Genomic DNA, 21216 nt, shown 5'->3' with positions numbered 1-21216 from the left:
TAAAATGGTGTGGTGGAGAAGAAGCACAAACACATTCTTAACACAGAGCCATCAGATTTCAATCACAATTACCCACCAGATACTGGGGCTATTGCATTAAGGCTGCAGTATATTTAATCAACAAACTACCTTACACAGCATTAAACAACAAAAATCCTTATGAACTGTTCTATTCCAAGCAGCCTAACTTGTCTCATTTAAGAGTCATAGGATGCCTATGTTATGCTTCTGTGGTTCCAAAGGGAGATAAATTTTCAGAAAAGGCTATTCCTGCTATTCCACTAGGCTATTCTGAGTTAGAGAAGGGGTATATACTATTAGATATAAACTCCAAGAAGTGTTTTGTGAATAGAGATGTGGTCTTTCATGAATCTATTTTTCCTTTTGGAGATGCATCTCATATTGATACTTCTATAGGTTTCCATGGTTCTCCTTTAGAAGTAATGGATAATCAGAACTTGGAAGCAGTTACTGAGGATGTGCTTGAATCTACTCTTGCTAAGGATTCTACAAGCTTTGATACCAGTCATATTGCTACTGATTCTGCAAGCCTTGGTACCAGTTCTACTGTTACTGATGTTAGTGAAGCAGCTATTAGTTTTAACTTGCTCATTCCTACATACCCTCCTATCAAAAAAACTTCCAGAACTCTCAAAGAACCTTCATGGATGAAAGATTATGTTAGCAATACTAAGAAACACAACAGTATCAGCCATCCTCTAGCCAATTTCCTCAGCTATGATAAGATAACTCCCAGTTATAAGAGCTACTTGAGCAAGGTTTCTACTTGTGTGAAACCTAAAACATTTAGACAGGCTGTTAAAGATGATAAATGGGTTCAGGCCATGCAACAAGAGATCCAAGCCCTTGAACAGAACAAAATATGGCAAATAGTTGACTTGCCTAAGGGAATGAACACTGTTGGCTCAAAATGGGTGTATAAAGTGAAGTATCAGGCAAATAGTGAGGTAGAAAGGTACAAGACCAGGTTGGTAGCTAAGGGTTATAGCCAACAAGAAGGGTTGGATTACCATGATACTTTTTCTCCTACAGCTAAGATGGTGACAGTAAGGTGTGTAATTGCCTTGGCTGTATCTAAAGGCTGGCCATTATTTCAAATGGATGTTTACAATGCTTTTCTTCAAGGTGATCTAGATGAGGAAGTATCCATGGAAATGCCTGAAGGTTTCAAAACACCAGGTACCAACAAAGTGTGCAGGCTTCTTAAATCTTTATATGGGCTCAAACAAGCATCTAGGCAGTGAAATTTAAAACTAACTATTGCCTTATTGGGTGCTGGCTTCACTCAAAGCACTCATGATTATTCTCTATTCACACTCAAACAGGAAACAAACATGGTCATTGTTCTGGTCTATGTAGATGACTTGCTCATTACAGGCAGTAATGCACACATAATCAATGCCGCCAAGAATAGCTTACATAAGCAGTTCAAGATGAAGGACCTAGGAGAACTCAAATACTTTCTAGGTATTGAGGTTTTAAGATCTTCATAGGGTGTTATCTTAAATCAAAGGAAGTATATCTTAGAGTTAATCTCTGATGCAGGCCTCACCGGTGCTAAACCTGCCCCTACTCCTCTTGCAACTAATCTACGACTGACCTCAGTGGAGCATGATCAGGTCTCTGGTCTCACTAGAGATGTCATTCTCCAAGAAATCACCTCTTATCAAAGGCTAATAGGCAAGCTTCTTTATGCCACAATAACTCAGCCCGACATTAGCTATGCAGTCTAGACACTTAGCCAATTCATGCAGTCACCTAAAAGGTCTCACTGGGATGCAGCTACCAGAGTGGTAAGGTACCTTAAGGGCATAGTTGGTCAAGGAGTTTGGTTACACTCTGAACCTATAACTATGCTCACCTGTTGGTGTGACTCTGATTGGGCATCCTGTCCCAACACAAAAAGATCTATTACGGGCTATGTTGTTAAGTTTGGAGAGTCTCTGGTATCTTGAAAGTCAAAAACGCAGCAGACTATATCTAGGAGCTCAACTGAAGCTAAGTACAGGAGTATGGCTTCAGCTGTCTCTGAAGTCACTTGGTTGTTAGGCTTATTTACTAAGTTAGATGTCCCTATTCAAGCCCCTATCACCATCTTCAGTGATAGTAAAACGATAATTCAACTTGCTGCGAACCTAGTATTCCACGAACGCACGAAACATATTGAGATAGACTGTCATTTCATCCGAGATAAGATTAAAGCAAGGGTGGTTGACACTATGTATGTTCATACTCAGCAACAGTTAACAGATCTTCTAACTAAAGGATTAAGTCAAGCTCAACATTTGTCCCTTTTAGGCAAGCTTGGTGTGCTTAATGTTTTGCACCCTTCAGCTTGAGGGGTGTATTGAAGTTAGTTACACAAGCACGTGCAGTCAGTTACACAAGCACGTGAAGGCAGTGCAGTGAAGCCTGAAGGCAGTGAAGAAGTGTGCACATGGTTAGTTACAGTGCACATTTCTGCACATGGCAAGCTAGTTGTTAGTTAGAAGATATTTTGTTTGTAATTCACCATGGCTATAAAAGCTGATGTACAACTCATTCAAGAGATGAGATGAATAAAAAAACGTTACTTAGTCCTTCTCTTCTGCCTCCTTATGTTCCTTCTTTAGCTTGTAATGGAGTTTTTAAGCTCTTAAAGCTCACATTTTATCAATATAATTAGAAAAGAATCGAAACACAAGAAAATAATTTATACAACATTACAAACTCTTTAATTTCATTATTTTGTGAGGAGAATAGTGTTCTCCTTTTTTGGGCCTATGGAGACGTTTTTTTTTTGGCAAGGAGGAATTTTATTTAGCAAATTAACATAGAGGAGGGCTGCTTATAGCACAAAGCTCATAATATCTAATTGTAGCTTAAATTTCAAGGTTAATAAAAGGTCTTAAATTTGTACATATTAATGCACTGTCTAATCAGTGGCATATACAGTTTTATTTTTGTAAGCGAAACGTTTGACTAATTTTTCAAGTGTCAAACATATAACTCCCACCATCTATTCTTCTTAAGAACAATAAATAGAAATAAAATTTATTATATTACTTTTAATATAATAAATTTAATTTTTTAAAAAAATGAATAAGAAAATAACTATAATCAATAAATAAATTAGAAACTAAGCGATAAATTATTTTTTAATTTTTTTAACCAGATATATAAAAATTAATATCTATAACCCACACCCGATATATACATCAAACTAATGTAATTTCTCATGATTAAATAATTAATGAAGTAAAATATATGTTAATTAATTAAGATTAAGTAAAATAAACTCTAAATGCAAACAGCATGTATTGGGTTGGACTAATAAAAGTGGATGGAGGGAATACTTTTATGTTAATAGAGGTATGAGAGTTACAAATATAATAGTGAAAAGTGGTTGAAAGATTATATTCATAATAGGTTATGATCTGAATAATGTATAACTTAGTATTATTATACCGCCAATAATATGGAACAACTAATTTATGTATAACATATATATGGATAAATTAGAAAAAGAATAAAATTAACTTTATCTTTTTCCTAGAAACTAATGACAGTTAAACATTCAAAAAAATAATCATAAATTCATTACTCTTTTAGTTTTAAAAATAAATAATGTTTTTAAATGATATTTTGTATATTCAATTTTAGTACAATAAATCAAAAACCAAACAATTTTTTTTTAATATTACTAATTCTATATAACTAATATGTACATTTTCATTCTCCTATAACTTATCTTCAAATCAAACCCCCTTAACTCATTCGTAATATGAACGAATAGTACGGGATTCTTCAAAATATGAGTATTACTATTAAGAAATTCTAAAAGGAGTTTTTAATTTTTTTATTACTAACAATAATGAATTATGTAAGGGCTACAGTTGTCATTTGCTTTTTTCTCTCTCCTGAAATTCTGCTCTTTGCATGTTCAATATTCTTCTTAGTAAAGTACTATATAAGCAAAATATTTTAAAGATGTAAAAATAAACCAAAGAGTAGAGGTACGTGGAATCAGAATTTAAAGTTTATAATTTTAATTTTTTATATAATTAAAATTTAAATTAACAATTTATATATATTTAATAGTTTTTTTTAAGATAAATACAAAATTCTATCAAAATAATAGAATTCGTCCAACCCTGTAAACTCAATTATAAGAGTTTGTTTGAATTAATTTTTAACTTTTAACTTATTTTTATTATTTTAATTTAAAATTAAATATTTTTTAAATTTATTTAAATATTTAAAATTTACTTTAATTTAAAAATATTTAAAATAAATCAATTCAAATCAATTTTAACTCCACCTCTTTATTAGAAGAGAAAATCCACCATCTAGAATGAGATATAAATAGGTTAGCACGTAATGTCGTATTTGATGGTTAGGTTATTAATTAGGTCGTCCTTTAAGGGTCCACACCTCGTAAAAATACATAAAATTAGTCAAGATTGTTATATTTGGCGATTTTCTTTTCATCATTATTTTTTTTTAGTTTACGTCATATTTGATATTCGTTTTGAAATTTAATTATATGAATTTTATGAAATTTTTTTCAAGACAAAATATTCTTTATTAAAGAAAAATATATAATCGACATAAATTTGTTTGGAAATTACTATACTAATCAATATTTCCTAATTAATTAATTAAATTAGATAAAGAAATTTACTATACTAATCAATCTTTTCCTAATTTGAATCAAATTAGAATTTAGATAGCTCTTAATCAATATGTTCCTAATCTAAATCAAATTAGGTAAACTTGTTTTTTTCCATAAAAGATTAGTTGTATTTTTATAAATTGAGAAGCGACAAATTTAGTTCTCCCAACTCCCACGTTTGTTACGTGTGCAGCACCATTTCGGTTCAACCAATACTGCTGTGACCGGTCACCGGTTACACCCGGTCATAATAAACATTTGACTTTCTTATATTGAAAAAATAGCCACAAATCCAACCACCACGAACGATTTTCCTTTCTCTTTTTGCTCCGATCTGTGTTAACCACACGCTTTCAATTGCTTGTGGCCGGCCCGTTCTGCAACTTCTCCGGCAATCATTGGAATTCGGAAGTTTTTACCTCTGTTTTCCGGTGACTCCCAATTCGATTTCTCGTTGTTTAATTGTTATTTCTCTTGCGTATATGTATATATATTCCTTTGTTTCAATTTTGCTGAATATGGTTGATTTTCTGCTTTAATTTGGGAGTTTTGTGTGTAGGAATTCAAATAAATCTAGAGATGCTGATTTCTTCTGTATGTGTTTAACTGAGGTTTTTATTTTGGGATATTGATGAGTTTTAATTTTTGACCTTGCTTTAGTTGATGGTATAACATTAGGCAGAAAGAGATGAGCTAAAATATAGTTGTTATTTAATAAAAGTGAAAGTAAAGAGGGGGTTTGGGTTGGGAGACAGGGAAAAGGGGATAATATGGTCTTTAAGTGTTGAGGAAGTTGGAATTAATTGATTGTGCTATAATTTACTGATTTACTCCAATTGTTCTGTGAGAAATTTCAATTTAACTGCGAGGAAGAAGATTGCGTAGAGAGGAGTAAAAAGTTCATAAGATAAATAGATCTTGACCATTTAGTTGACAATTTGATAAAGAGGATATCTTGAAGGAGCCTATTGCTGAACAAATCAGGACGTACCGAAATACCAAACTAGGTATCGAAGACTGCTGGAACTTTTACCTGCATATGATTGCTGAGTTGCTTTCCGAGTAACTTGGTAAAATATGGATGACACTGGTATTTTGCAGCTTTAGATAGATTGTCCAGTTCAGACATCCAACACATGCTTTAGTTTAGTACGTCTACTTTAGATCCTAAATCTTTCAGGTGTCTTTTAGCTCTATTCGAGATTTTTATGCTTGTAGAAAACATAGAAATTTCTAGTACCTTTCATTTTTTTATTTTTCACTTTGTATAATGTTGGCTTGAGATGGATTTGAATGGAGAAACATGGTTAATGAAGATTCATATAGCCCCAACTTGTTTGGGACTGAGGCATACTAGTTGTTTGTCTTTAGTTTTTGTGAATGACATCCATATAAACATGGACATAAATGCTACACCCAGTTTCTAAAATGTGTAATCAATATTTTGTACCTGTTTTAACAGTCTTCTTTGCTGATATATTTGTTTAGGATCAAAAGAAATGGATTTCTTCTTCAGAACACAGAGTGAGGAGACATCTGATTGCTCCTTCAATGGCCAGGACATTCAAAGATGCCCGTTCTTGAGTAACATCAACAAGCCAACTAACTTTTCTTTCTTTTCTGCTCTGAACTTTCCCAACCCTGTAAGTTGTTGTTTCTTAACCTTATAGTTGGTGGTTCAAGTGATATGGTTATCCATGTGCTGTTGTACTGTTTAAACATCAACATGCAACTTTTTTAAAAGTATAAACATGCTAGTCATTATTTTCTTTTGTTCGTATACTAGTGATATGGTTAATTATTGCTTCTAACTCATTTTTCACACTTAAATCTCTATTACCTTTCAGATGAAGGGAGGTAAAGGTCCAATTTTTGAAGATGGCCCCAACTTCGATATGGCATTTAAAGTCTTCCATGGAAAAGATGGGGTTGTCCCACTATCTGGAAGATCTCAATTTTCTAATGACAACATGGAAGTAGAGTCTGCCCCTCAATTTCATCCTTTAGCTGCAAAAGCTGCCACCATAAGTTTGTCTTCATTCGGAGCAGGGGGTCCTTTTAGTTTTGATTCTTTCTCTCGGAAATGGAATTCACAGAAGAAGAAGCCGGAGTCATCCAAAAAGAAAAGGCCTTCTTCTCAGGTTTGTTTGCTGTGATTAACAAGAATATGTGTATAGAAGAACCCAATGATGTTATAATGTGATTATTATTGTGATCGTGATTCTAAATTCTTGATATTGGCTATTGGATTTTTCATCATAGAATACTCAGTCTGTTGATTATTTTTGGTGAAATGTCTTTTTTCTCATTTCTGCGCGTAAATGTTCTAGTCTATTGCTAATTGTGAATTGAATTTTTGTAGCGTAAAATGATGATTTTTAGTCACTTTAGGCAAAGTTTCACAATGTTAGAAGATTAAAATATTCTGGTATATGGCCCTTCTGGATTCTTTTCTGAGCAACAGGTGGGCTTCATTGAATTGATGTCCATTGCCAACTATAAAGTTGGACCGTGGCATTAACAAAATGGTATAGTTATCATAAATGTTCATAGTAATTGTTTTAATTTCATACGACTTTTCTTGAATATCACGTCACAACTTATTTCGATAGGATTTTGTTGATTCTGCTAAATGTTGAGAATGTGCCTAAGAACTTGAAATTATATGAGCATATAATATTTTAGAAGAAATTGGTCGTAAGTCTTCTGATGAAGTGCTGCTTTTTTCCTGCAAAAATGGCATCTTATAAAGTTTACCTTCTTTATTCATCCTTTGATTTTTATCTTCAGGATAAATCTTCTAAGCACGAGGCAATGGGAAATGAGTGGTTGGAGTCAGGGAACTGTCCTATCGCCAAATCTTATAGAGCTGTTAGCGGTGTTCTCCCACTTGTGGCATCAGCTTTTCAGCTGCCTCCAGGAATGAAGCTCAAATGCCCACCTGCAATTGTTGCAGCCAGGGCTGCCCTCGCCAGGACTGCTTTTGTGAAGACCGTGCGGCCACAACCACTATCTTCAAAGATGCTTGTTATTGGAGCTTTGGGCATGGCTGCTAATATTCCACTAGGCATATGGAGAGAGCACACTGAGAAGTTCTCACTTTCATGGTTTACTGCAGTCCATGCTGCTGTTCCCTTCATAGCTATGCTGAGGAAGTCAGTTGTGATGCCCAAAACAGCTATGGCATTAACCATTGCTGCTTCTATCTTGGGACAGGTCATTGGCTCAAGGGCAGAGCGACTTCGAATGAAAGCAAAAGCCGAGAGTGTTAAATTGGTAGCACAGACTGGCTCAGGTGGAGTTATTGCACAGACTGGCACAGATGCCGTTATTGCAGGTCTCAACTCAATCCAGGTCAGTGGTATGCCTGGGGTTCATTGTGGCACCCAGGGTATGCTTAAAGACCAACCCTCGAAAGAACCTGCCAATACTATCTCTCCATCTGCTAGTCTCTGTTTCTAAACTTTTTTAGAACTGGTAATTAAGCAGTAGATCTATTATGCTGCAAATAAGAGGTGTGTGCCCCTTGCCAGAGAAAGCAAGAGATTTAACAACAATATGCATTATTACATGTTTAGTGTTTGTATTAAATTCTATGTAAAGGATACATATTTCCATGACCTATGTGGTCTGAGTGTTGCAGAATCCTCAAATACAATGTACTATTGGATGGAACCTCATTAATAATATATCAACCCATCATGTTCCCACAACCTACTGCCCTCCATCCGATCGTTTTTCCTAAACTATTCATTGGGTTCTTTGTTGAGTTGAGCGCTCTTTTTGAGTCGTCGTTTCACTACTTTTTTCGTTGAGTTGAATGTCGATGATGTTGGCAGCAGTTATGTAAGTTTGCCATTAGCTTTTTATCAGTTAGTTGATCAGTTTCAGATACTCTGTTAGGGGGGGGGGGGGGTTATGTTTAGGGTGATAAGAAAGCAATTTGCTCTAAACTCAGTTTTTCATATCTTTTAAAAGCTCAAGAACTAGTTTTGGATTTTTTCAGTATTTGAAGATTCTGAAAATAAAGTATGAAAATCTTTTAAAAGAAGTTGAGGAGGACAAAATTTTTACCTTTGGTCAACTGTATTTATCTCCTGAATTTTGCATCTCCCATACTTAATTTTTTTTTGGAGAACTAGACTTGCAAAGACTACTTGTTTGTTTTTACTTAATTATTATTTATAATTAAACTTCCAAAGTATGGTGGGTTGTGATTTCAAATTTGCAAAGAAAAAAATTCAAGAATCAAGTAAACTTACAATTTAAAACTGTTATGGTCATCCTTGATTGAATATTACTACAATATGAAGATCAAGACGTCTGGATCATGAGAAAACCATGATATATAACAAAAGTTTGGGAAATATATATTTTATAATTATATTAGGAAAACCAAAATTCATTACCAAAAAGTCGAAAGAAAAGCAGGACTGAACAATCAAAGGAAGCAAAATAAAGAAAATGAAAAAAAAAAAAGGTCAGAAAAGGAAATTAAACTAATTTGGACTTGGGCTCACGCTAGGAACCAAATAGTCAACCCCAAACATAATTTTTTGACTAAACCACCACAAACACAAATTTTGTCAACATTTTTTTTTTCTTTCCAAAATCAACATGAGAAAAATTGACAAAATTAGAACCAAAGATTTTAAATCTTTTGATTTCAGTTGTTAATTGTCATCAACAACTGATGCCAATTGAATTTTTAAAATATGGATAAAGTCAATCAATGTTGATAGGTGAGCACGGTTTTAATTACCTCCTTAAACAACTTAGTTGTTGGTAAAGAACAACAACATACCCAATGTAGTCCTACACGCTTAATTTGTTGGTTATTCTCCAAAAAATAATTGTTTTGTTTCTTGGCGTAAATGGGCCTAACTTAATGTTGAACCTATTAAGTGACCAAATTAGTGGGCCAAACTAGCTGGATTAGTGGGGAAGTGAACAAACTCTATTGGGCTAAGACCAAAATTCTCAAACGAGTTAACAATGTGTAAATTTAAAAGGGGAAGGAAAAATCACCCCACACATCTATTTATGGATTAATATTATAATTTATATATTTATTTATTTTAATTACTATTTATAAATTTTTAATTAAAAGTATTAAAATATCAGTTTTAATTTATAAATTAATTGATTATATTTATTAAGTAAAGAAATAATAATATACTTTCCTTACCTGTAGTGTTTTATAAATGGTCAGATATATCAATTTTTGATTTTTTCATTTTAGTTTTTATCAATCTCCTAATTAATAGTATCAATCTATTTTATTTTTTAAATCTCTCCTTAATATTCTCACACAATTTTCTCTCTTAATACGCCACATGATTTTTTCCTTTAACTTTTTCATGCACGTTTTTTTTCTTCCTTTTCTTCCCTATTCACCTTCAATACAAATTTTATGTTTTCATCAATGATTTTAAATTATTTATTTTTTATATAAATTTTGTAAAGTAACATTTTTTTTTGAAATATTGTAACGTTCATTCAAACTTGATTCAATAAGGAGATAATAATATGAAATCTTAATTAAAATTAGTATCTAGATTAGAAATTTTGTTTTGAAAAGCACTGCATACACAAAGTAGTAAGAATTAAATATTTTGAAATTCTATTTAGATACTAATTGTATACAACATTAACTAGTTTTAGCTTGTCTTACTAGATTGAAATCTTAATTATATTTTATATTTTCAGCTGGATATCAATTAAATACCAATTGCATACATGGTTAGAATTAATATTTTCAGTTGGATACCAATTGCATACATTGGTGGATTTAATTTTTCAAGTGGATACCAATTAGATACCATGTGGATACCAAATGATTACCAACATTAACGAGTTTTCATTTCTGAGTCTATATTTGAAAAATAATGAATACACAAAGGATTAAGTAGTGCACATAATAAATATTCTGAAATCAACATTCATTGAGTTAAAAGACCCAAAACATCAAAATATGTATTTGTCACAATAACAACTAAATTAACATTAAAACAAATTATGACTAATTTTCAGCAAGATAATTTGAACATGTCTTCTTGTTGTGTCCCTCTCGTCGACATGCGCTGCACGTAATATATAATTCCTTCCATTTGAAAATCAACATACTTTCATGTTCCATCATAAATTTAATATCATAGAATTATATTATACTAAAGTAGAAGTAATTTTTATGCACATTTTATACCAGATTCATGCAAATGCGTGTACATTTTATAACAAAGTCATACCAAAATTCATACAAACTGTGATAAATATCGATATGTTGACACAATATATCAATTTTTCATACCATTTTAATGACACATATAACTATAAATTAGATATAAAAAAAACTAACTTATTCTATAACTATACCAAAATCATACCAAATATATACCATATTCATGCCAAATAGATGCACTTTTTAATAGTTTTGCACGAATATAATACATACTTCATACCAATTATATACCATTTTCATGCTACAACAAAAATCGTTGTCAATGCAAAAGTATACCAAGTTAGTTCTAAAATCATGCAAGTTTCATTTCGTGGTATGCATAAAAAATACCGAATATACTCATAAATCACTGTTTCGTACAAAATTTAACTACACATAAAATTCTTTAACGCATTATGCATTTTGAAAAGGTTTTTCATTTTTAATTCTCTTTTACACTGAATTATCACGAAATTCATGCCATGTTTAAATAAGTTGATCATTAGAAATAACGAACAATCAAAGAAAATTTAAACAAAAACAAATGATTTTTTTTACACAAACAAAAATTTTTAAAAAAGGAAAACAAAATTATTGAATAATAAAACCTGTACAATCCCATTTACCACTATGTTGAATAATTATTTGACAAGAATCTTTCACTAATGTCAATCAAATTTTCTTCCAAATTGATGAAAAGTCGTTACACACAGGAGAAAGAGGGACTTGGAGATCAAAAAAAGTATCTTTAGTTTGAAAGATATCTTACCGGATTGAACTGATTGAGAAAATAAAGGAATTTGATTTCAAAATTAGTTACTAGAGTCCTGATTGAATGGTAATTCAATATTACCATTAATACATTAATTCTTTTTTCCTTTAATTTATTGCCTTTTTTCTTTAATTTATTTATTAATACATTAGTTACTGCATAATATTTTAAAATTTATTATAACTTGATAGATTTTTACTGCTGCAACCTGAAACATATAAAATCCTGTTATAACTTGAAATATATTGTCTTAATAATGATATTTCGAAAAGATTTCACATTATGTAACTAGGAAAAAATTATTAACTTATTTATGTAGAATAGCTACAGTTTTAAAATATTGTAAAAAAAAGACTATAGGTTGTTTTTATAGCAAAATATTTAATTTTAATTATAATCCTAAAATACATCTTATTTTTCCTCCCCCTCAACTACACTCTTACTCCTCAACCCCACTTTCTCTCTTTTTTATTCATCCGTGTCTCTCCATATTCCTATACTCTCTCTCCTCAACCCAACTCTCTCTCTTCTGATTCATCAGTGTCTCTCCATATTCCACCATTCTCTCCCATTACATATTTTTTCTCCTTTTTTTTTTCTCAAAATGGAAAATCTTTCAAAAGATCTTCCATCAGAATTACATTGAAACATATAGTTATGTATTTTTTTCATATTTTTTGCCATTTTAATTTTATTTTTATTTTTATTTGTCAATTTGTTTCGTCAATTTAAGCCGAAGTATCTTTTTTTGAGATAATTTCGCCATTTTTAGGGTTGTGTTTGTATTTTGTTCCAATCCATATACATTTTGTGTCATTTTCTATTACAAACCAATTTGTATTCTCAATTTTTTTCTTGTATTACAACCTTACATGTATTCATAACACCATTTTGTATTCCAGCCCTACACTTTATATTTCAAAATAACTTGTATAAAAAATTCATTTGCATTACAAACTAATTTGTATTCTCAACTTACTTGTATTATAAGATTATGTGTATTATAAATACATTCTTTGTATTCTAGGTTTATTTGTATCCCAAATTTACTCGTATTCTAAAATTATTTTGTATCCAGATTTATTTGTATTATAAAAACATTCTTTTTAATTCAGTCTCAATTTGTATTGTATTTTTAGTTCAATTTCATAAGTGTATTCACCACTAGAGCATCAAAGTTGTATCCAAATTCAACTACATAAAAATATATTTCTTTTTGCATTCTGAATTTAATTCACTACCAAGCATCAAAGTTGCATGCAAATTCAAATTTATATAATGTACAATTTTGTATTTGAATCTTTGAACATACATATTAACAAGGAATCTCAATTAAAAAATATTCAATATACAATTCGAATGATATACCCAAATAATATTCACAACTTAATCGACATATAAATCTTACAATTTTGTATTTGAAATTATTTTTATTTACAAAAATAACTGATGAATAACATAAATTCAACTGTGATTTGAAATACAAATTAGACTATATTTGGAGGGGAAATAGGGAGTCATTATCTGAATAATTTTGGTTTGTATAACAACTTTGATGTCTTCAAACGAGCCTCGTTTTGTAAGAGTATGGTGGAAGAACGATGATGAATTGCTCTAATTTTTCTTGTCAGATGTATCAACGTTTTTGATTTTTTAGAAAAACAAACAAAGGAAATTGATGATTTTTGAATTTCATGAAAGATGAGAGATAATGAAAAATCGAAAGTCATGTATGTAACAAGAATAATGAGGAAGTAAATTATGGGAGTTTACTAAATATAGAGCCCGTTTAGATAGACTTATAAGTTGATCAAACCAACTTATAGGTCCTTTTTAGCTTATTGTGCTATTTGGTTACCAACTTAAAAAGTTAAATTTAAGCCATAAAGTTTTTAAAGTCACCAAAAAATAAAAAATTGAAAATCCTAACTTTTTTTTTGGAGGGCTTAAAGCCATTTTCTTTGACCATGGAAATTACTTTTATATCCCTTATATTTTATTTTAATTCATAAAGTACTCTCTTTAGCTCTAAAATTTACATTTGCCAAACACATCAACAACTTATTTTCAGTATAAGCACTTTTATCCAAACACTCAATTGTTTATTTATAAAAATAATTTTTAGCACTTAAAAATTTTAAAAGCACTTCATAAAAGTTACCTTTTTTAAGCTCATCCAAACGGGCTCATAATCTTCAATATACTACAATCAATTAGATTGTTTTTTTTTGGTATGCATCATGAGAAAAATACAGAATTTGGAGGCATGGCAAATAAAAGTATATGTGTGTTTTGCAATATATTGAAAGTATAGCTAAGGAGTCCTATGTAAGGCTTAAAATTTGCCATTTATAAATATTTTCCAACATAAATTCCACTACTTTAGGGCCTAATTACGTATCTTCTCTTGAGTTTTTGACCATTTGTGTCTGATTTTGGTTCTCATAGAAATGTGTTTGGAGCGTTCAGATACATGTATCTCGCATACATGAGTCAAAATTAGGTATAATGTGTTCTGGATACATTGTATCTAAGTGGATTTGCATATATATGAAATATAGTGACTCTCTCGCTCGCCTCTCTCTCTCTCTCTATGTATTTGTATTTCCAAATGTATTTGGGATACCAGATACATGTATCTAAAACGATTTACAAATATCTGGGATACACCACTTCTCTCGCTCACATCCCTCTTATCTCGCTCACCTCTCTCCTTCTCTCCCTATATAGAGTGTATCCGATAACAAAAATACATATATCTAGGTATATCTGACTTGAGATCTAATATGAAATTATTAATTAGTGATATAAACTATAATTATTTCAAACTATAGGAAGAATTAATAAATATGATAGGAATATTTATATAATTAGGTAGTTTGCCCAATTTAAAATTATAAGGCTAGAATGAATGTTAAACAAATGATAATAAAATATCGAGAATTCAAGATACAAGATAAATGAAGCAACAGATAGTGAAACACCTTTGCACCATGATTAATATTTAATAGAATCTGTAAAAAAAGTTATGGTAATAAATGTTGATCGCTCCACTAAAAATTGACTAGTTTTAAAATGATAGTTATTCCCTCTGTTCCTATTTACTTATTAAATATTTTTTAATTAATTTTTTTTTAACTTGTCAATTTTGACAAATCAAGAAAAAACAATTTTCTTCTTCCTATTATACCCTCAATTTATTAACATTGAGTTAATGTCTTTAAAAAATGTAGTAAGTAAATATGTTTAAAACTCTAGCAATTAATAGAGATAAAATAATAAACTCACTATATCAATAATTATTTCTTTAATAAGTGTGCCAAGTTAAAATCTGACAAGTAAAAAGGAATGGAGGGAGTAATATCTAATTAGCGGTTTCAAGTGGCTATTTGTCCAATTTTCTTCCTCCTAAACGGCAATTGGGCTGGCAACCAACTTCATAAAGCCCAAAATAATAAAGACGGCCCATAAAAAAGAATCCATTAAACCCCACCACCTTCTCAGGCTAAAACCCTGTGGGAACTGTAGAGCTGTGGCACATTGAGCTTTCAGGTACCCTTTCTTCTTTCTCTCCTCTTCAATATTATTGGGATTTTTTTTTTTTTGGTGAAATTAATCAATTTTTTCGCATTTTAATGTTTTTATTTTTTTGTTGTCGTAAAATATCGAATACAATTGAGAATTTGATTATTATTTTGATTTGGGTTTCTGAAAGTATGTTCTCTTTCCATTATTAAAGACACCCAGATGCTAATTTAGTATAAAGTTTTGTTTTTTCCTGTTTCTTGATGTGTACGGAGGAAATGGAAACTGGTTTATTTGGAGAAATCATTTTCTGGATCATTGTCTTTTATTTTAGGTATAAGGACTATGTATTGATACTTTCGGGTATTAAAGGTTGATAACAATGTCTAGGTGTTAGACTAAATAGGAGTTGAAATAAGGTAACCAAACAAGGTAAAACATTTTCTGTTATACTAAATAAATGTCATATATGCTTCTCTGTGGTTCAGATTAGTAACTTGATACAAATGATGATTGGTTTTATTTCCTCGTTCGAACTTTACTGAGCTTGTGCTTTATTCACTTTACTATGCCTGCATTTTCATATCTCAAGGTAATGTTAGATACTGTTTTGACTCGTGGAGCTCCGAGTGGGAGTTTATGAAAATTTTGTTGCTTACTTAATGATACCAATGTTTTGTAGTAGTTGGTTTTGTTTTCCTGATAAGTTAGAGTAAGTGGCCTACACTGCAAATGCATAATCTATTGCTTAGATGGATTTGCAATAGATTTGACTTTTTCATGATTCTTGATTAATTTTAGTTTTTTTGGGGGGGCCTTATTTGATATTCATCTAATTAGTGTTTTATTCGCACATCTGGATGCAAAGAAGGGAGCTTTTACTTTGATTAAGGTCAAAATGGGGTGGAAAAGTTATCAGAAACTCATTCATCAGTGGAGAATTCTCAGAGGAGATAATGTAAGCTCATTCATCACTGTTTCCATGGCTGATTCACTTTCTTAATACTTTCGTATCATTTTTTCCCCCAACACTCAGGTCATGATTATCAGAGGAAAAGATAGAGGCGAGACTGGTATCGTTAAGCGTGTCGTACGTTCTCAAAACCGTGTAATTGTCGAGGGGAAAAACCTGGTTAGCAATTTTGTGACACTTACTTTATATCTCTAAGCATATCTTGTCGTAATTTATTCTTTCTTTAAACATTTCTTGTCATATCACTCTCTTTTATGAGCCAGTTGGTCTCTTATTCTCATAACATGAAGCTAAGTGCACTTAGTGCAGACAAAAAGTACCCGATATCAATGGCAGAGTCATCAACTAAGGGGTGTCAAAATATAAAAAAGTATATACACGTAAAAAGTAAGAAGAGTCAACATATAGCATATATACATAAAGCTAAATGTTAACCTAACTAAACAATGTAATTCTCTTAGCATAAGGTGGCTTTTCTATTGCCCGATATTAGAGAACACAATTGTTCTGACTTGAACAGGGAATTTTGGCGGTTTGACCTTCTGGTCACCTAAAACTTCACTGGTAGTCTTGTGGGAATGATTTACAATAAAATCTACTACTTCGCAAATCGCAAGTCTTGCAAGTGTAAAATGTCTGTCTAAAAAATACTCTCTCCGTTCACTTTTACTATCCAGTTTGGACTTTGCACATCCCTTAAGAAACAATACTTTGTATGAGTATTTTAGTACTCATATTAATGGTGTATAGTTTCAATAGATTTGGAAAATGATTTGGGCAAGGAATAATTAATGATAAGGGTAAATCATGCAAAATAACATTGTCTTTCTCTTGATATGCTAAAGTTGCTATGGACAAGTAAAAGTAAAAATTTATTTTTAGTATAGCGGACAAGTAAAAGTGAACAAAGGGAGTATAAGGCATGCTTACCGATAAAAAAAAGTAATAGGCATGTTTAGTGTCCTGCACAATTTGTAATTGGTTATTGAGCCTTAACTGTTGGATATCATCTATTCTAGTTTATGTGTATATCTAGTTTGTTATGCTATTCAACGTTAAGTATGTGCCATATTCATTGTGGATCCATCGTAATCGTGATTGGATGATGCTGGGACATATACTCAAAGTGGAGGGGCTGTGTATAGAACTGAGGACTTAAGTTATAATGAATAAGAAAGCTTGTCGTTAGTTTCCTAAGTGTTGCCTTTTCCAAGTTTTGGGTCTTACACGAATAAATTCTTTTTAATAGTTGTGGTCTAATTTAGGGTGCTTGTAAATTTTACATAGAAGATTGATAAGTGGTTCTAACAATCTGATAGCTGGTTTGTATGCTATGATGTCATTTGCAACTTACATAAAAATAAAAATATCCCTGATTTTAAAGCAAAGGGCATGTTGCAATTTGAAGGTACAGCTCACTATATACAGAGATTATAGCCTTAATCAAAATATTGAAAAGAATAAGAGATGTTTTTGAGGTATAAAATCTAATGCAGGCGAGTACTAATTTTCTGCATAATAATAATTGTTCTACATACAAAAACCGTTGAGCGTACTAAACAGTAGACAGTTTGCGGATATTACAAAAAGTAAAATGAAGGGTTGAGAAAAATATGTTAAGTTATATGCACGGTTAGTATTACGAACTTTTTACACTATAAGGTCACTCAAAGGATATATATGTATAGGTAAGCATCCTTAAAACGTGGGATTTGTAATTTTGAAATTAAGACAGACTACTTGCTACACTAGGTAAAATTGACCCGATGATATAAAAAATATTGTACACTGACAGTGGATATATCTCAAACTCTTAATTTTTTTATCATAAAGTGCTGGTTAATCAGTTACCAGCATTTACTATTGTTAGGTTTGTAGATGTAGCAACAACTAGCAAGAGAAGCTTTGAATTGAAAAGCTCACACTGGATAGAGAGGTTAGGATCTTGAGAAATTAGGAGTCTTATATGATCCTATCAGACTTGATGCGACCTTCATGACGCTACTCTGTTATACCAGTTTTCATGGTACCTCTGAATGTGGATTATTTTCTCTCTGGGTTCAAGTGGTGATAGTATCAGCCTTTGCTGTGTGTTGTTTACATTAAGTTTAGTGGTGGTGTTGGAGAATGGGTGTAGACTGAAGAATATCTAGGTTCTAATTATCCAAGGATATGGCGATTGTAATCCGAGAGCATAAAGCAATTTCAATGTAGTAAATCCTCATTGGTGACCGTAATATAAAGAATATGAGAAAGTAGCTTGTTTACTATCATAGTGATAGCTGGATTAAGGAGGAGAGCTGTTAATTTACAAAGAAGTGTTTCAGGCTCTTTTTTCTTTTAGCGATATATTTAGACTGTTGGTGTAAGGGAGATTCTTTATCTAACATGACAAATATTTGGCCTTAGTTAGACTTTCTACCCGATTTTCTAAAGCTTTATCAGAGGACAAATGACTTTGTTAAGAGCCCGTTTGGATTAGCTTAAAAAAATGTTTTTTAAGCCAAAAATGACTTTTAAGTAAAAAAGAAAAAAGTAGTGGGGATCAACTTTGAACTTTTGACTTTTCTTTGTAAATTTTAACTTATTTTAAACTCTTTTTTTGATTTGCCAAACACTTCCAAAAGTTAAAAAATAACTTAAAAGCTGGTTTGACCAACTTTTAAGCCATACAAACATGCTCAAAATCTTTCAGTATCCACTTGTTACTGTTCATAAATATAATTACGTTCTTTTATAAAAAAATAATCAGAATGTAAAACAAAACTATCCCTTATATTATATGCCCTTTTGCAGGTCAAGAAACATATCAAACAAGGGCAAGGCCATGAAGGTGGTATATTTACAGTTGAAGCCCCGCTGCATGTATCCAATGTTCAGGTTGTAGATCCAGTCACAGGGTATGGATGTATTTATTTCTCTTTACCTTTTATTTTTGCTCTTAGAACGTGGTAGCTCATGTCTTCTTCCACAGGAAACCAACCAAGGTCGGAATTAGATACCTGGAGGATGGGTCCAAAGTAAGAGTCTCAAGAGGTATAGGAGCATCTGGTTCTATTATTCCCCGGCCCGAGATCTTAAAAATAAGGACCACACCAAGGCCTACAGTTGGTAATTATCAAATCCATTTACATATTAGTATATGCTTCTAAATTTCTATTGCATCTCAAAATGTAGTAAATGCTGTATTTTTTTTTTGTGGGGTGAGGGGGTTACTTAAAAAAATCTGTTAATTGCTTTAGAGGTATAATTGGATTTCAACTGGAAGAAGAAATGAAAGGTTAAAACTTCAAAGAGCTTAGAATCAACTGTAGACAACTGCATGATGTAACCTTAATGTAGGACAAGTTTCAATTAAGACAAATTGTTGAAATATACGTGAAGGATTATGGTGTGGTTTGAAAGAGTGTAATTTGAAATCCGATTATAAGGAATATGGTGAGGTTTATTCTTCTATTCTTTCCCTTGGTTTCATCTGTGGGAGTACTGTTTGGAGGAATGTCTTCTTATCATGCTTTTATTATTCTTCCTTTTTTCTGGGTGTGAGGTGGGGGGAGTGTGTGTGGAAGCTGGGAATGTGGTGGTATTGGGTTGCACAACTTTGAGAAATTGTGTGCTGAGTGATACCTAATAGGTGCTGAGGTATGCCACTTATCTATTCGTTTGATTGTAGTTGTTGCTTAGCCAAATGGTGCTTGTTTGACATTGTTACTTTACCACGTTCCTTCTATTAAACTTCAAGCGAAATGCTTATAGAGTTTGTTCAACCAATTTTATAAGATGTTTGAGTACTCTGCTCAGTCCACTTTTTAATGTGTGTTTGGTTGAGTCTGATCTTTTCATCTTTGTGGATGTTTTGGTTTCGTGGTGCAGCTGGTCCTAAGGATACCCCAATGGAGGTTGTTATGGAGAGGACATATGATCCAAAAACAGGAAAAGGCATGCCAGATCTCTAAAGAAAATGTGGTGCAGAAGCTAGTATCTAATGCATTACCTTTGTGAGAACACGGTCACTTATTTCATTTAAGAAACTCACACTGTTTGGCTTTAGATCAACAGAATTCGCTACCTCTTTTGTAACAGAAGATAAATATCGTCAACCGCCAGAATTATGGTATACTTTAAAAAAGTTCTTGGCAGTTGTTGAAGATTGTGTGCCTTTCGTCATCTTTAGTTCTTGGGAATTTACTTGTGGAACTCTTCAATCCTAAATCCTAAATCAGTTTTCAGTTGTTTCATGTTTGACTGTCTTCATCATTGCAGATTTTCCTCATTTGGCGTACCTGGCCAAATTACTCACTTTTTTGGCTCTTTGAGAGTCGGTGGCATAGCAAGTTCTTATAATTTTGTGAGAGTTTTTTGGAATCGAGAGAATGCTGACTACGTTAGAGAAGGCTGAATACATACACGGCTCCTTAAACTTGCCCTAAAATTTTCATTGAGACACCTAAATTAAAGATTAATTATATTGAAAAATTGTCTATTGGACGCATTTTTTGCAATCACCCAAACACTATAGGCGTGTGAGTGTCACACTTCAAATCTACCAACTAGTTTTTGACACCTTATCCAACACCCCACCTATCATTTCGGAAAACTGTGTAGACATAATTTTTCGGAATACGAAAGAGAAAAAAAATACATTGTGTGCTCAATAGACAATTTAATTAGAGTTCAAGTGTTTAAAAAATAACTTTTAGAGTTCTAGTGTTTAATGAATATAACTTTTAATTAAGGAATCTAAATGAAAACTTAGAACAAGTTTAAGACATGAGTTAGCTTCCAAAATTGATCCAGACTAAGACCAAGATACTTAATTCTTTCCTTCGATTTGCTCGACACATTCCTAATTCAATGTGCAAGTTTTATGACGTATACAACATTAAATTAAGAAAAGAAAACTATATTTAAAAATGCTTTTAGTTAATATCCCACTTAATTTTTAAAAGTGAATTCCTTAATTCATGTGCCCAAGCCTAAAACATAAAATATTTATTTTGAACAGGACGGAGTGTTAAGTATTCCAGACGTGAATAGAGATGACATGTCAC

The 21216-nt window shown here is 31.9% G+C and overlaps 2 protein-coding genes across 4 annotated transcripts; both read left to right on the top strand.

Moving 5' to 3' along the window:
- The first annotated feature begins 4856 nt into the window (after positions 1–4856).
- Positions 4857–8388, top strand: LOC129889601 (uncharacterized). The gene is made up of 4 exons (XM_055964980.1): positions 4857–5106; positions 6164–6318; positions 6523–6816; positions 7466–8388. The coding sequence occupies exons 2-4, from the start codon at positions 6175–6177 to the stop codon at positions 8135–8137; spliced, it is 1110 nt and encodes a 369-aa protein (XP_055820955.1). The 5' UTR covers positions 4857–5106; positions 6164–6174; the 3' UTR covers positions 8138–8388.
- A 6758-nt stretch (positions 8389–15146) lies between these two features.
- LOC129889602 (uncharacterized) lies at positions 15147–20403 on the top strand. 3 transcript variants are annotated; one of them, XM_055964981.1, is made up of 6 exons: positions 15147–15219; positions 16033–16150; positions 16229–16324; positions 18962–19065; positions 19140–19276; positions 20039–20403. In XM_055964981.1, exons 2-6 carry the CDS (start codon positions 16091–16093, stop codon positions 20119–20121), a joined length of 480 nt encoding a protein of 159 aa, XP_055820956.1. In that variant the 5' UTR covers positions 15147–15219; positions 16033–16090; the 3' UTR covers positions 20122–20403. The 3 variants fall into 3 exon arrangements, with proteins under 3 accessions (XP_055820956.1, XP_055820958.1, XP_055820957.1); XM_055964983.1 differs by having other exon boundaries at positions 15148–15219; positions 16064–16150; XM_055964982.1 differs by having other exon boundaries at positions 15149–15219; positions 16061–16150.
- Positions 20404–21216: the final 813 nt, after the last annotated feature.

Source organism: Solanum dulcamara, chromosome 5 (assembly GCF_947179165.1).
Source record: "Solanum dulcamara chromosome 5, daSolDulc1.2, whole genome shotgun sequence".
Lineage (NCBI taxonomy): Eukaryota > Viridiplantae > Streptophyta > Magnoliopsida > Solanales > Solanaceae > Solanum > Solanum dulcamara.
Note: the sequence above shows the minus strand (reverse complement) of the source record. Positions and strands in the feature narration are given on the sequence as shown.